The sequence below is a fragment of the Chelonoidis abingdonii genome, chromosome 10, assembly GCF_003597395.2.
Source record: "Chelonoidis abingdonii isolate Lonesome George chromosome 10, CheloAbing_2.0, whole genome shotgun sequence".
In the NCBI taxonomy this organism is placed as follows: Eukaryota; Metazoa; Chordata; order Testudines; family Testudinidae; genus Chelonoidis; species Chelonoidis abingdonii.
The window spans coordinates 54,457,965-54,473,661 of NC_133778.1; the positions used below are offsets into that span (position 1 = coordinate 54,457,965).

Below are 15,697 nucleotides of genomic sequence, written 5' to 3' on the forward strand. Positions count from 1 at the left end.
GGCATTGTCATAAATAGATAGCTAAGGGTTAATGTTTCTTTTTACCTGTAAAGGGTTAACAAAGGGAACCAAACACCTGACCAGAGGACCAATCAGGAAACCAGATTTTTCAAAGCTCAGGGGAGGGAATTTTTTTGGTTCTTTTCTTGTTGGCTTCAGCTATGAAGGGATTTTTTTCTATCGTAAGCTTCCATCTTCAGTTTCAGTGTAGTACAAAGGAGAAAAAACAGGCTTTTTATATGTTTGTTGTATTTACATGGTGTGGGTCTGGAATGTTAATGTATCTCTTTTGATAGGCTGTTTATTCATTTTTCTTTTAAGATATGACTCGCTATACTTGATCACCATTGATACAGAAAAATATTTTATGTCTTTCTTTTTTATTATAAATCTTTTTTTAAAACCTGTTGAGGTTTTCTCTGGTAAGGTAGACCGAGAGGAGGGGGAATCTCTGTGTTGCTGATAGTTTAGAATCATAGCCAGGAGAGGAGGGGGAAAGTTGCCTCTCTGTTTTTGCATTAGGAGTTATTGTAAAACAGTCGCATAACAGAGGGATTTGCCTGCTTTGAGCAGGTTGGACTAGATCTCTCTGAGGTCTTCCACCTAATCTTATATATAAGAGGAGACAAGGCGAGGAGGTTGTTATCCTTTGGTGTGAGACTCAGGCTTCTGAGTTGGTTCCAAGAAGTTTTGGGAGACCAGAGAGGGAGTCAGGCCCTGGAAATTCCTGGCTGGTGGCAGCGAGATCAGATCTAAGCAGGAAAAGCTTAGAAAGTTTCATGCTAGCTTCTCAGTTTATGAACGCTACGGTTCAAATCTGAGTAGGAAGCTACGACAGGCATCTGCTTTTAAATAGATGTTTTCTAAAAATAAAATGAGTTAGGAATAGAACTGAGCAAATAACTGATTTTTCAGTTTGGGGACCAAAGTGAAAAATAAAAAAAATTGATTTGAACCTAAAATTGAATTATTAGTTTTTTCCTCACCAGAAGGGGGGGAAATTGTTTTGGTTTAAACAAAACATTTTGTTCAGCCATATACAAATGTCAGTTTTTGCTTTATTTTGGATCATTTTCAGGTGGTTGTGGGGTTGTTTTTTTCTTTAAACTTTTTTTTTTTAAAAATCTAAACTTAGAAACAAAATGCCATTTTGAAATGAAAAGTCAAAACATTTCATTTCAAAACTGTCAAACCAAGCAGTTTAGATTTTAAAAAAAATTCCCCCTCCTTTATTTTTTTTAGTTGAAACTATTTATTAAATTCAACTCAAATTAGCAAATAGTTTCAGTGACATGAAAAAAATTCACTTTTCAGTGAATTTACTATTCACCACACAAATATCGCCAGCTCTAGTTAGGAAAGCTACAGTGTTGACTGCCCTTGGATTGCTCAACTATAGAGCCAACCAGAGTAAAGGCAACGCTATGAGGTTAAACAAACTTCAAGCAAAGGAATATTAAGTATACCTAGGACAAGCAATTTAACAATCAAAAGATTCAGTGTGTAAAGCACACAAGCAGAAAAGCTGATAAACAAACTACTTTTCTAAATAGATTACGTCCAATGACTACCCCAGAGACACACGATAATTATTAGCTGAAAAGCCTAAACATTTTAATTCTTTTAACAAAAGCTTTCTTCATGGCTCCATTAAGTGATTCTAAAAACATGGTTGATAACAAAAAACCCTGAAAACATTATGTTAGCAACCTCCATCTCTCCCACTGCTCCTCCACATCCCAGCCACTACACAATCATTCTCACTGCAGTTTTTGCTGCAGGTTGGATGCAGTAGTTTTATTACTTGCATTTTTAGCATAGAGAACTACCCTCTGTCCTTTTTACTATGGTATCCCTATGAACACTCCAGGGCTGTCTCTGAGCACTGTCTTCTTATTCTTTCAAGCCTGTTTCAAATTTCCATTCCCATGGATTGTTCTTCACCCATTACTAATGTCACACTGTCAATAAAAACAACAAGGAGTCCAGTGGCACCTTAAAGACTAAGATTTATTTGGGTATAAGCTTTCATGAGTTAAAAAACCACTTCTTCAGATGCATGGAGTGAAAATTACAAATGTAGGCCTTATACTGACACATGAAGAGAAAGGAGTTACCTCACAAGTGGAGAACCAGTGTTGACAGGGCCAATTTGATCAGGGTGGATGTAGTCCACTCCCAATAATGGAGGAGGTGTCAATTCCAGGAGAGGCAAAACCACTTTTGTAGTGAGCCAGCCACTCCCAGTCCCTATTCAAGCCCAAATTAATGGTGTTAAATTTGCTAATGAATTTTAGTGCTGTAGTTTCTTTTTGAAGTCTGTTTCTGAAGTTTTTTTTTCACATATGGCTACCTTTAAATCTGTTATAGAATGTCCAGGAAGATTGAAGTGTTCTGCTGGCTTTTGTACCCTACTCAGTATTGTAAGAGGAATCTAAGTAGATGACCTTTAATCCTGGAAAACGTAACCACTTAATGTAAAACGTTTTAAAGTTGGGAAAATGTGGCTTCATCAAGGATCTAACTAAGGCCTGGAGGACCCTCAAGAAGGAAACGTGAAAATTATGATAATCCCTAATCCATTCAGCAATTTTCCCTTAATATTTAAATCTTATCCACAGCCTAATCTGCAAATAGCCCTTTGGAGGAAAAAGATGCACAACCAAAAAAAGTGTTCTCTTTCTGGTTTCCTTGGTGGCTGAAGGATAAGGATAGAAAATGTTCACAGTAAATATTCATTTACTTTCTAGAAAAACCTTAGAGAATAGCACCACATGCAGGGTAAAGCTCCTTCTGTTCAGTTGATCTTAACACAATACAGCAGCAAACATAACATTTGTATCTTATTGTTCACAGTGAACTGCTCTGCATTAGGGGCACTATAGCTCCTGTTTTAGTTCACTTATGCATGACTGAGGTGGGGGCGGTTAGCTACCATAGTGTATCAGGAGAGAGAAGGGCCATGTCTACACTACCATTTATGTGGGCAAAACTTTTATGTCGCTCAAGAGTGTGAAAAAACCACACTCCTGAGTGACATAAAAGTTTTCCCACATAAGTGGTAGTGTGCATAGCGCTATATTGGCAGGAGAGCTTCTTTCGCTGACCTAGCTACTGCCACTAGTTTGGTGTGGTTTAATTACGTTGATGGGACAGCTCTCTCCAGTCATTGGGGTGAGATGAAAAAAATCCTAGGATCAACACAGCTACATCACAACTGATTAGAACAATAGAGTATCCTCTTAGTCTCCCAACAATAAGAAACATTATACATGATAAAAAATAAAATATATCTTGAGATAAAATTGCTTTCCACCTCCTAGAAAAATACTTAGTATTTTTAGCATGGAAATTTGTTATTTCTAGTTTTACAGATGACATAGAAAGTGAAACAAAAACTCACAGCACTGCGTCTATTATTCATGCAGCAGCAATCAATGCTCTCGTTAGCCAAACTGTGCTGAGTCAGACAATTTCTAAAAACAGATTTGCTTTCCAAACAGAAGGTCCATTTTTTAATCCCAGAGAGATGAAAATCCAAATACAGAAACTGGACTGCTGATGTTCACTGCACTTCGATACGGCTGTATAAAATGAGGTTTTGATATATATATGGCACTGTCTACACACAATGAATGTGCAAATCATTTCCAGTAATGTTAGAGGGGATTAATACATGCTTATGAAGGGAAAGTAGCTTTCATGTTCTTAGAGCTTTAAAAATATGTTAATCTATATTCACCTAAACTGAACTGCAAAATTGTATGATGTCCAACTTGGTGTGTTCTGACCTTTATCTGTACAAACAGGTAGCTCACTGTTAACCATATCTAGGCCCCAATCCATTGAAGCATTTACTCACAGGCTTAAAGTTAAGCACCTATTTAACTGCTTCACTGGACAGAGGCTCTATCCGAAAACGACCAGGGACAAGCAATTTATTAGACAGATGGAGCTGGCACAATAGGGACTATTTATTTTGTTATGTTATGAGGAGGTGTAAACCATTCACCAGAATGAACTGAATTCAAAGTGAAAAAATTACAGATATAAAGATGACAGCAGTGTGACCCCATCATACATACTGTTTAACAGTAATCCCTGCTTCCAACCTCTAACAGTGGGCAGTATGCAAGCCAATAAGCCACAACTACTGATCTATTAGATAATAATTATAAAAACATTGCTATTATTGCATCCTAACATTTGCATTTACTCAGTTTCATTACTCAATTATCATGTATCAATAAGGAGCAAAATGTCTCCAAGAAATGTAATTTATTTTTGCATGATGATACACATTTAAATGAAAACAAAATTAATGAACAAGAAAATCTTTACTAATAATTCCTCAGTCTAAGCCTAGAAATGACTATTTCTCCATTTTATAGTGATTTTTGGATTATAATTTTGTCATAACTAGAATGGGCCACATGTTCCACTCCCACCAAAAGCCCAGAACGAAAGCCCCCATAAAATCTTCCCTGGGGAGTTCTTCCACATGCACCTATTCAAAGTGAGCAGTTTATGGTGCCACAGGGCAGGAAGGGGACAAAGACCCTTCTCCAATGGCAGCAGAACTCACATAAATCAGTCATGCTTCCCATAGCTTGTTTCTGTTTTGCCACGTCTGGGTCCTATCTGCCTTGGCCAGGTCCTAGCAGATGCCAAGGGTAAGTTAATACTGGAGCAGCATCAGAATGTCCATAAGGGTAGAGTGCTGTAGAATGGCTCCACTCACTGACACCTCTGGCTCCACCCACTAACTGCCCCCACGCAGCAAAGCTCCAAATGCATAGAGGGGTGCATGGAGTTGAGCCTTTTCACCTCCTCCTTTGCCCCCTCACCTGCCCCCCTTCCGATATATTGCAGTCTTTATGCCCCTTTCTGTCTATATGCAAGGAAGGCATCATCATCAGGCACCGATTAAGAAACACAGGTCCCATCCTTCTCCCGCTGAAGTCAATGGTAAAACTCCTATTAACTTTAATAGAAGCTGGAATGGGCCCAAAATGAATAAAGCGTTGCCAGGTAAAAATTTCCACATTCTTATACCATCCCATGTAAAATGCTCCTTCAGAAAGGTGGGTTTTGTTGCAAATTGTGCACCTCAGGAAACATAACCCAATTTCTGACAGATAAATGAGATTCCAATATATTATACAAATAGTTAAGTAAATTATATTGCAAAGACCAATTATTAGCACATATTGTTTTGTATATCAGTCATACTTTTGGAAATTACTTGTTTTGTGTAGAGTATCAAAGACTCCATAGATTATAACAAAAACACTAAATTATTCAATGTCTGGCTTTTTTTTTTTTTTTTTTTAAATACAAGCTCCCACCATGGACTTCATAGAATTGTTTCTTGTGGACCAGTGTGTCACAAAATTTTCATTCTGACCATTTTCATCTTTGCCTTCCTCTCCAGAGATCTTTAAAAGTGGCAAGATCCCATTTATGCATAAACCTACTGAAATAGACATTACATACAAATCCACATTATACTCCTCCTAAGAGGCATCAGAAAATGCTTCCTTTGCAGTCCCATCACGTACATCAAGGCGTCATTCAAGGGAAAACTAAACCTTAGAAGCTTCAAAAGCAGCCTCAAGTGAAAGCTTCCCAGATGAAGCAAAACCAGAAGTTGGCTACTTGGTTAGCTTGGGGATGAAAAACACAGCGCTGTTGCCATTTCCACAACATTTTAAAGTGATGCTACTATGCTTAGTCCTTTCAGGAACAAGAATTGGCTTTGAACTCTTGACCAGTGTAGTTTCCTGCCATCGAAACATTTATTTTTTCTTATAATCCAAGGAACAACCATACCATTTGTACTTCTGTAGCATCCCTCAGGACAAACTAAAAAATTTTAACTGCAGTTTGTACAGAAACTGCAGCCTCCATTAAAAACGGATATCCGCCTAACATAGTTCTCTTCTAAACACTCTGCAGTTCAACTGGTTCAGAACATGCTGCCAGAGCAAACAATGCTGGGACTCACCTTTGTCCAAACATTAGGGTAGACTTGGTTTCTGCTTCATTGAAGATGGAGGGAGAACAGCAGATAACAATGGTAGTTCTGCAGTTCCCACCTAGGGAGTCTTGAAGAATTCGGGTCATTTTGCTGTCTCGGTACGGAACATGGGTTTTCTAATTGAAAGACAGATAAATTACTCTTCAAACAATATTTTTAACAGGCACATTAGAGCATGATGTACCAACGATTTAGACTTTACTGAGTTTGCAACGTGGGACGTATACTTGTTTTAATTCTACTAAGATGTGTTGTGCCTCCTAATAGCTCAACTGGTAGTCATTAGGAGTTAGTTTTCATTGTACTTTCTAGATTAAATAGGAAAAGACAGTGTTACATTAGTTTACAGTTCAAAGCTAATATTTCCCTCTCTCATTGCTAAGTGGAGATGTCAGCTTATTTTATGTATCCATGGTAAAGAAAGCTGACTGATAAACATAGCTTATTATTATTATTATTTAGTAGCACAAAAAGTAAAAAGGATTACTTACAGTTCCCTCTGCCAAGGCTGAGATCACATTGCCCAGAGCAGACAAAGACTTATTGATATTTTTAGCTTCATCAAGAACAGAGCCCTCTGCTCCAGTTTTGCTGACCTACCAGATAACAGAAATAAGTCAGACTAAACTGTCAATGAGAGTTTGTGCAAACAACATTACAATACAGGAAGAGACAATGGAAAAGTTACAGAACCTTGGAAGAGAAAAAAATGTTATCCTCAAACTGAAGAAGTTATTTAAAAATGTATCTAATACTTTTAAAGCATCTTAGAGAAAGTCTATTTATTGGCATTTTCCATCTCTCTCTTGGTTCTCTTCCCTCATAGTAGGAACACAGGTCTATGGGTGGGTCCTTACTTGATCAGTTCAACGGAAATTTTAAGAAGTGTAGGATTGGGTCATATATTTCTTTTAACTGTACTGCTGAAGGTACAATATATGTCTGATATTACTTCTGCATCCAGCCTGGGAAATGGATGCTACCTCACGAACAAGTGAAAAATTGCCCATCCATGAACAGGCTAGCCTACTGAGAGGCTGCATAATTTCAGGTTTTCTTCTGAATGCCCCCAAACCAATTTAACAAATCTCAAATCTGTGAATTTAAGGATGAAGGGAAGCTAACTGGGAACTCATTCTCCAAACTGCTATAACAATACTCTGAATTCTCTAATGGACATAAAGAAATGTATGCATGAATTTATTTTAAGTGAAAGTGCTTTTTGCTGCCACAATGTAAAGGCAGTCTCCAATGGAATTATCAACCAATTATGTTGTTGCAATTCACTCCATTACAAATTAACAACCAACTACAGATGCTGTGTTTTGCATTTCATTCTAGTTAGTATTACTGACCTGTTGCTTTTCCCCATCTTGAACTCCAAACACATCACAGATTAACTGTGAGCCAATATTCTTATCTACATACTAGACTTTTAATAAATAAATAAACAAACAAACAAACAAATAAAGATATGCTATGTTTAGTTCCAGAAGTTGCATAAGCTACATCCGTAGATTTAAGTTGCACCAAAACACGTTCAATTTAGGAATACAATAATACTTCTAAGCCTGGTAAAAATTACTGATAAAAACGTACTCATTACCTTCTCACTTCCAGCCAAGTCCACTAGATAAAGCTTTCCACTGAGTTTCTTTTCAGTTTCTACATTCTCTTGTTTAATATTAATCAGGAAGATACTGTGGCTTCTAGAGCTGTGTTCATTCATATCTATAAAGAAATAATAGTTTTGTTTAACACTCCTATTTGTAGAGATTTTTAAAATCTGCCAACATATGTTTTTATTTCATTTTATCATAGTTGGCCTGTGACCAGTCAATAAGCACAGAAGCTCCACACACAATAATCTATTCAGAAGCATAAATTTCAGACAACTTCTTGAACCCTTCTGAAAGCAGTTGCCTCTCAAGAGCAGTGATGAACATTTATGCTGTCTAGAATGAGCTTTTATTTTCCACCCACGTGACTAAAAAATTAGCTAGATTCATGACAAATGACATGATCCTGGCGGGATGGGGTGGAAAATGTGAAGCATTTCTTTAGAAGGACCCTCATCAAATAACTTTTCTTAAACAGCATACACTTTGGGCCTAAGTTGAGAATCCTAATTTGTTTTCATTAAAAGCAAAAGTCAGTGAAAACCCAAGAGATTTAGGCATACAAAGCAGAATGACAAATGATATTCCTGTGATCAAAAGCACCGCTGTATTCACACCCTACACATTATTGTAATAATCTCTATGCAAAATATGCCTTGTCAGATATCATTTAAAAACTAACACCACACTGATCAATCTTCTTGTGTAACCTATGTACAAGATGCATATTAAGAGTAATGAACATAAGCTGAAATTATGACTACAGTGTGTTTACCAGACAAGTCTGGGGAGGGGGTAAACAAACAACAAGATGATGCCTCTAGCCAGGTGTCGTCAAAGTGGCTTGGAAATCACCAGTCAAGTGGCCATTCTTTGGCAATGAAGGGGGGCAGGAACAGAACTATCTGCATCTTAGCAAACACGGAACCTCTTTCTCCAAGAGACTTCATATTTCTTTTCTCACAGCTGGAATGAATTTTCCTGAGAATCACCCCTAGATAAAATGAATTTCAAAGGGTGACTGGACTATAAAAATGAGGGGCAAAAACATCCCAAGCTTTTGCTCTCTTCTCACATAAGATGGCAAAGGAACTAGCCCTTGGACTTTGGGACTGACTGATCCTGACATGAGAATTTGATTACCCCGGTTGCTGGGATCATGTAGTAAAGATTTAACCTTAAACCAAGTTTAGCTTGTTAAGTTTCAGGTAGCAGGAGGCATTTTATCTTTATTTTTTATAACCATTTCTAACTTTAATACCTTATACTTGTACTCATAGCTTCTCTTTGTAGTTAAATAAATGTGTCTTATTTTTAATCTAAACTAACCCAGTTACCAAATAAAGTTGCAAACTGTTGAATATTGACCATTTAGCAAGGGCAACCGAACTTTAATATCTAACCTGTCCAGGAAAGGGCTGGACAGTGCAGAACATGTTTTTGGAAAAATCTGGGACTCAGAGTGTTTTGGGATCACCCTGCAAGTAGTAATCCAGGCTGGCAGAAGACAGCGTTTGACTAACAGGCTTCTGGGGTTGGAGGTGCTGGACAAGGGGTGTAGCTGTACACAGACATTCAGGGTTTGGCCTGCGTGTTGTTAGGTTGTTTGTGAGCAGGCCTAGTTGGAAGCTACAATAGCAAAGTATTGTGAGGCACCCACAGTTGTGGGGCAGATGGTGACACAGCCTCTTGCTGGTCTGGATTGCATCCCCGGAACATGACAATTCCCCTACACGCACACACACAGGCTAGAAAATACATAATTAAAAAAATAGTACTGTAACAAGAGAATGACTATGGTATATTGGAATGGGAAGGCAGTTTGTTAAGGTGTGGAGTGTAAGTGTTTTCAAGAATTATGAAGCAAGTCATAAAGCATTTGAGTTGAAACGGGTCTGGATGTAATTGTTGCCATGGTGTTCATCAGAAATGCACATGAGGATTTGTATGGGAAATTTAAAGTGATTTTTTGTTGCTTTTGTGTCAGAGTGAGAGCCCTGGGGCCTGGAATTCTCAATTATCCACACAATAGGTACAGCATGGTCAGGCGCAGTGCAAGTTTCCATACAACATACGCTTGGATCTAACCACATTGTGTTGGAGGTAGTAGTGAGATATCCAAGATGTCAGACAAGTAACCACCTCCTTTCCCTCCACCCACCCTTCTCTATCACCACTGACCTCACTACCATCTTTTTGCTCTCCCAAGCTTGCAATCTTTGTGTTCACTTCAGTTTCACTCTCCTTCTCCCCTCACTTTCTCTACAACATTCCCAGAGTTTTCCTCTTCCTCTCCCTACCTTCAACCCAGACACTAGTATGTTCTCTGGTTGATTCCTGTCTGGACTTCTACACCTTGGTGTGGGGCTGGAAATGAAGTTAAGAGTAGATTTGGGTGTCTAGTCTAAAGAAAGTAGTAGAAACATAGGAGCATAGACTACTCTCAGAGAGCCAAGAAAAGAAAAGGAAAGAAAGAAAGAGAAGCTGTTCTATAGAAGTTTTTTAGGTGTGGTAAGAAAGGAAAAGGAAAACCAGAAGAGCACAGTACTTTAGAAATGGAAGGAGGTAAGAGTGTAGGGGAGAATGGTATTATCCACTGAGTAACAGCAAATTGAAGAACAACAAGGATTCAGAAGGAACTGCCAGAATTGGCTGGGAGGTAGTAATTTGCTTTTTTAGGGGAGACGTTTCCAAATATATTTGAGTAATGAGATTTGTCTGTGCCAAACTCACTAGTTGCATCAAAGGCAGTCTATGCTATAGTCTGGGGACTGGGTCAATGATATCTGTCTTTTTCATCAGCATGCCCAGCATGGTATAATGCACCATGACAATAGTTACAGATCTGGTAAAGGATGCAGTAAAAATACAAAATAATAAATACATGTTTTAAAAGGTTTATTCACTTTGCAGCTACTGGAACTCAGTCCAGGCCACTACTTCAGTGGGATAAGGAAACAAAGCAAAAGACAGAGCAGAATTATTTTGAAGGTCTGTTTAAACAACATTCTGCCGTCTTTATATGTTGTTGTGACCAACTGATTCCTCCAGAATTTTGAATTTTAGGACAGAATAGGAAAAAATTCCACTTTTTTAAATCTTATTTGTTATATTCAGGTCTCAAAAGTCCGGAATGTAGCCCATGAAATGTATGCCTGCAAAGAAGCCCAACATCAGTAGAATTTAAACACAGACCCGTTCACTTAGTATCTCAAAGCACTTTGTGAATGTTAAGAATCTCATCATCAGCTAGGTAGGAAAGTATTATCTCTACTTTACAGATGATAAAACTGAGGCAGACATAAATCATAAAGCTAGAACAAATCACAAAATGAGGGCAGGGGCATAGTGGGAATATGTAACAAAACCTAGAATTCACAAAATAAAACCCTCAGCCTGGAACCCACCAGATGCCTACATTCACATTTTCAAGATATCAGAGGTTTATTGAACAGCAGTAAACTGTGGACAAGTTAAAACTTTTTAGAGCCGAAGTTATGAAATCTAGCATTATAATTTGGACTGATTTAAATTACAATTTAATAGAAATCCCTTGCTCAAAAGTAAAATTACTTATTTTCCCCTGGTATAGGCTTGGAAATTATTTTTCAGGTATAATTTGTCACATTTTATTCCATAATGACTGATAGAATAAATAAACTATAGTGAGCATTATGTAGTTAGTTCATTCATCCACTGCTCATTTTCTTAATGAAACACACATCATAACAGAGTCGACACTAACAGACTGCCTACACAACAGTCACCCACAATACAAAACAGCAATCAACAGTGATTTTATTTCATAAAACTTTTCATTCTATAACTTTTGTCTGCTAAAATAAATATTACAAAATAGTATTTAAAAATATTTTAATATGTTTTAAGATAATCTTAAAAAATAGTCTCCACGTTATTTTGAAAACAGTATCACAAGCCATTCTTTAAAAAGTTATACCTTTCATGGCACACTTATACAATAGTATACATCGCTGCTAAAAATGTAAGGAATCTCATAAAGCCTATGTCAAGAAATTGCAATGTATGTTAAACTGAGGTACCAATTCAGCTCCCATTGAAGTCAATGGGAGTTTTCAAATTGTTATAGTCGGAGCTGGACGAGCCCTAAATGTCTATTTGCACTTGGTTTTTAATGGTCTCCAAGAGTCATTTATTGGGCCAAAGTTAAAAGATCTTCTCACATCACAGGTCATCATTAAAAAGTCAACCTTCACCAACTGTTCTAGCACACTGGTACCTGAGAGTGAGCTAGTAAATAAAGTACTTAAACACATGCTTAATTGTAAGCACACAAGTAATCCCATTTACTTCAACAGAATTATCCACCTGCTTTGATGGATTGTGGTGTTATTTCCTAATCTAAGCATGACACAAAATATAGGTACTAAGCACTATTGTTTCTTTATATACTTCTTTGAGGTCACTTACTTGTAACAGCTACATGGCGGTTTGCTTTCCCCTCATCAATGACATCCATAACTTCTTCAGGACTAGAGACAAACCTCTCTGTGCAGCCCTAGAAACACGTAAATTCAGTATTTAGAAGTATAGAAAATGTGTCTTTGCATCTTTTCATGTAAAGTAATGTAAAATGTTCATCTCTCTCAGGCAAAAATAAATATCCAATATGAACATTCAAGAGAGATATGGCCAAAATCTGCTGTAAAATTGACTTCGGAGGGTGGGGAGGCTTGAGAAGATTCTACTCTCAGATTGTATTAAAGAGTCAATCAAATCAAACACTCCAAATAAGAGGATTCTGTACAATCAGAAAATGCTGAAGTATCAAATAACTTCCATTAGAACGTCTAAATTCTTCTAGATTATTTTCCTCACAATTGCCTACATGTTCAGGGGTTTCATTCTGTGAATTCTATTGCCTCCACATGCACAAAGCGCCATAGGGATAGCTGTGTTAGTCTGTCCACAAAAACAATGAGGAGTCTGGTGGCACCTTAAAGACTAACAGATTTATTTGGGCATAAGCTTTCGTGGATAAAAAAACACTTCTGGTCCCACCAGACTCCTCATTTTACACATACACATACACACACACACACACACACACACACACACACACACTGCATGTTAAGGAAGGTGCAAATGGAAAGTAGAGGCTGGTTTAACGATCCACAGAGTGGGGAGAAGGGGAAAATGAACCAAATCAAACATCTGAAAGTCTTCCTTATACCTTTACATATGGAACTCTGTTTTTATCTTCATGTACTGCAAGGTTCGTCTTTGACACTAGAAGAAAGATTACATGTCTTAGGAGTATTTCACTTACAAATTCTGTCAACTGGAGGAATGACAAAAGTATAATTTGAACACACTATAACTCATTACAAAACTCAAATTCAGAATGAGGGTATTTTTTTCCTGTTCCTTACTTTAAAAAAGTTACCCTTAATTTCAGGGGTGGGCTTTTTATCTAAAATGATTTTTATGGCCAAGAGCTTTTGTTGCACACTCCAGTCACGTATTGAAGAAACATGAAACCAACTTGGATTTCCTGAATGAAGCAAGTATTTCAAAGGCTTAACAGAGTTCCAGTCAACTTCACTGCTCGTGTTAATATTACAGTTCACCATCACCTCTCACCTCCAGACTAAATGAATATGTTCAGGCTAGAACAGCAGTTGAAACAATCTATTATTTTTTTAATGTTTCCAAGTTCTTCTAACCAACAGAAAAATAGTAAAACACTGATTAAAGCTTGATCTATTCTCATACTCTGGGCTAAAATTTAACTATGTAAATCCAACCTAACTTCTGACACTTACTGTATAAAGTCTGCATTTCAATTGCAAACTGGCTGTAAGTCATGAGGTTTACATGTAAAGCATGCATGAAAATAATGTTAGTTTGCAGGACTCAGAAGTAGTCTGGTTGGCACGAAAGTACAAAATCTCAGAAGTCTGTAGCTTATAAACAAGCTATGTATATCTACATCGGACACTTGGATTTTGTACACCACTGAAGCATCCTTATTTACACAGAAAAGGTGTGGCACACAGTGTCTCAACAATTCAAATGCCTCTTCTAATATCATATAATCTAATGTAATATAATATATCTAATATCAGATAATCAGATAACCTAAACCAGATTAAATAAAATTTAGAAATTCAGTCTTTCAGCTGTAAATTTAATTCAAGCTTTTCAATATGATGGCACTGAATCAATAAAAAACAGGAAAGAAACGTATTCCCCAAACTCCCCACAATCCAGCCAGTGGGGAACAAAAAAGCATGCTGTTACTTACCATCAAGTAAGTCCCTTATTTTGTCCAAGTAAATTTCAAAGTAAGAAACCTAGTGCAAAACAAGTATTTGTTTTAGATTTATAGCACTGACTCCAAAGTGTTGTTCTTTACTTGCACTGTCATGTTTATGAAAATAAGAGGAGGCAAATGACTCAACTAAAAAGGAATCCAGTACTACCCAGCGAAGGGTAATTTCACACTGGTCCATCAACAAAATAAGGTGAATAAATCTACCTTCGCTCTTTTCTTTCACGAAGTCTCCTGAGACATGCAGAATTGAAAATGGAAATTGAGATAGCAGAAAATTAACAAGCTCAAAGGTTACCTTAGCATATGTAGTATAAGGTACCACTTTGACATTTGTAAAAGCTGTACCGATATACATTACAAGAAAACACTTAGCAGGTTTAGTACAACATTTGTATTAAACAAGTTAATCCAACTTGAGACCATTCTTAAAGTTAAGCACCTGCATGAGCGCTTTCTGAATCAGGACCACAAAGGAGGAGTGAGCTGAAGAGAAACAATGTTTTGTTTTGGGAGATACAATGTACAAAAACCTCAAAATAAAGGGCTAACTCGGCATTGGCATAAACAAGCAAAGCCTCATTTAAGTTAATGGAGTTGTGGCTACTAGTATCTGGATTAAGTTTTGTCCAGTGAATGAGTATTTGTATAGTTAGGCTTCGTTTTATCTGCATAATTTGATTTTTAAGGAAAAAATAAGCTACACTCATAACTCTGCTGCCAATTTGTTTTAGTGTGACAAAAATTTCTTTAGCATTTACTGTAGCAGTGCTGCTATAGGCAATTAAGGGATAACTTTATATTGTCAACTTATTTTGACATGTAATGATATCTATTGTAGGTCAGCTCTATTACATTTGTAATGGAACAAAATCTTTGTTTTCCTAGAGTTCACGCCAAAGGCTAAAATGGTTAAATAGATGTCACTACTAGGTAGATGAGATTTAATAAGGCAATGATTGGCAAGAAAGAAGTCTAGAAGATATGCCATCATTCATTACAGGAGAAGACATGAACAAAGCTCACAGGTCTCAATTACAATCTCCTCCTGGACACCAACATTGTCAGACTTACACATTCAAGTCAAGAGGTGAAAGACTGAAGAAGAAGAAGAAGAAGAAGAAGAAGGAAAAAAAAAACTTTCACCATAAGCAGCTGAGCTGGTTGAAGTTTTTTTGTTCGAAACAATTTGTCAAAAAGCCCAATTCAGTATTTCCTGTTTATTTTGTCAGCAGCTGCACATTAAACTCCATGTTCTATGGTTGATAAGCCATTAAACCAAATGTGAAGTTTTCAGAATGTGCCTCCTTATTTACTCTGTTTGACTGGATAATACACTACAATCCATTTTGTTAGGGTCTTTTTATTGCAGATCTCATTAATTTTTCAAATTAAATCTCTTTCAAAATATTAGCTATTCAGGCAGAAAAGTCAGCGTAGTAGCGTTATTGGGTAAAAGATTTTAATGGAATAATTCTTATTTAATGAAACCAGCTTACTGCATACATTTTAAAACAAATTTCTGATATTAACAGCCATTGGAAGATTTCATTCTAGGCCATTCAAAATCCTGTCCAACCCACTTGCTCTAAGGCTTTGCCAACACTATCAATATTCAAACCCATAAGTCACAAAACTTTAACCACCTAGCCCACTCCATGCTAGCGTTTTCATCATTGCTACCAATGATTAACTACAGGTCTATATTTTGTTAATGCAGTTGCA

General features: G+C 37.0%; 1 protein-coding gene across 3 annotated transcripts in view; it reads right to left on the reverse strand.

Moving 5' to 3' along the window:
• The window catches only part of KIF5C (kinesin family member 5C), a 125,503-nt gene that overhangs the window by 52,835 nt on the left and 56,971 nt on the right, over nt 1–15,697 (reverse strand). For all 3 annotated transcript variants that reach the window (XR_004372205.2, XM_032769529.2, XM_032769528.2), the window contains exons 5-10: nt 13,946–13,994; nt 12,872–12,927; nt 12,109–12,196; nt 7,647–7,771; nt 6,532–6,636; nt 6,008–6,156 (exon numbers count right to left, since the gene is read on the reverse strand). Coding sequence is in view for 2 of the 3 variants with exons in the window: in XM_032769529.2 (XP_032625420.1) it covers nt 6,008–6,156; nt 6,532–6,636; nt 7,647–7,771; nt 12,109–12,196; nt 12,872–12,927; nt 13,946–13,994 (572 nt within the window). In the remaining variant the exon portion in view is untranslated. The remainder of the gene's footprint in view (nt 1–6,007; nt 6,157–6,531; nt 6,637–7,646; nt 7,772–12,108; nt 12,197–12,871; nt 12,928–13,945; nt 13,995–15,697) is intronic.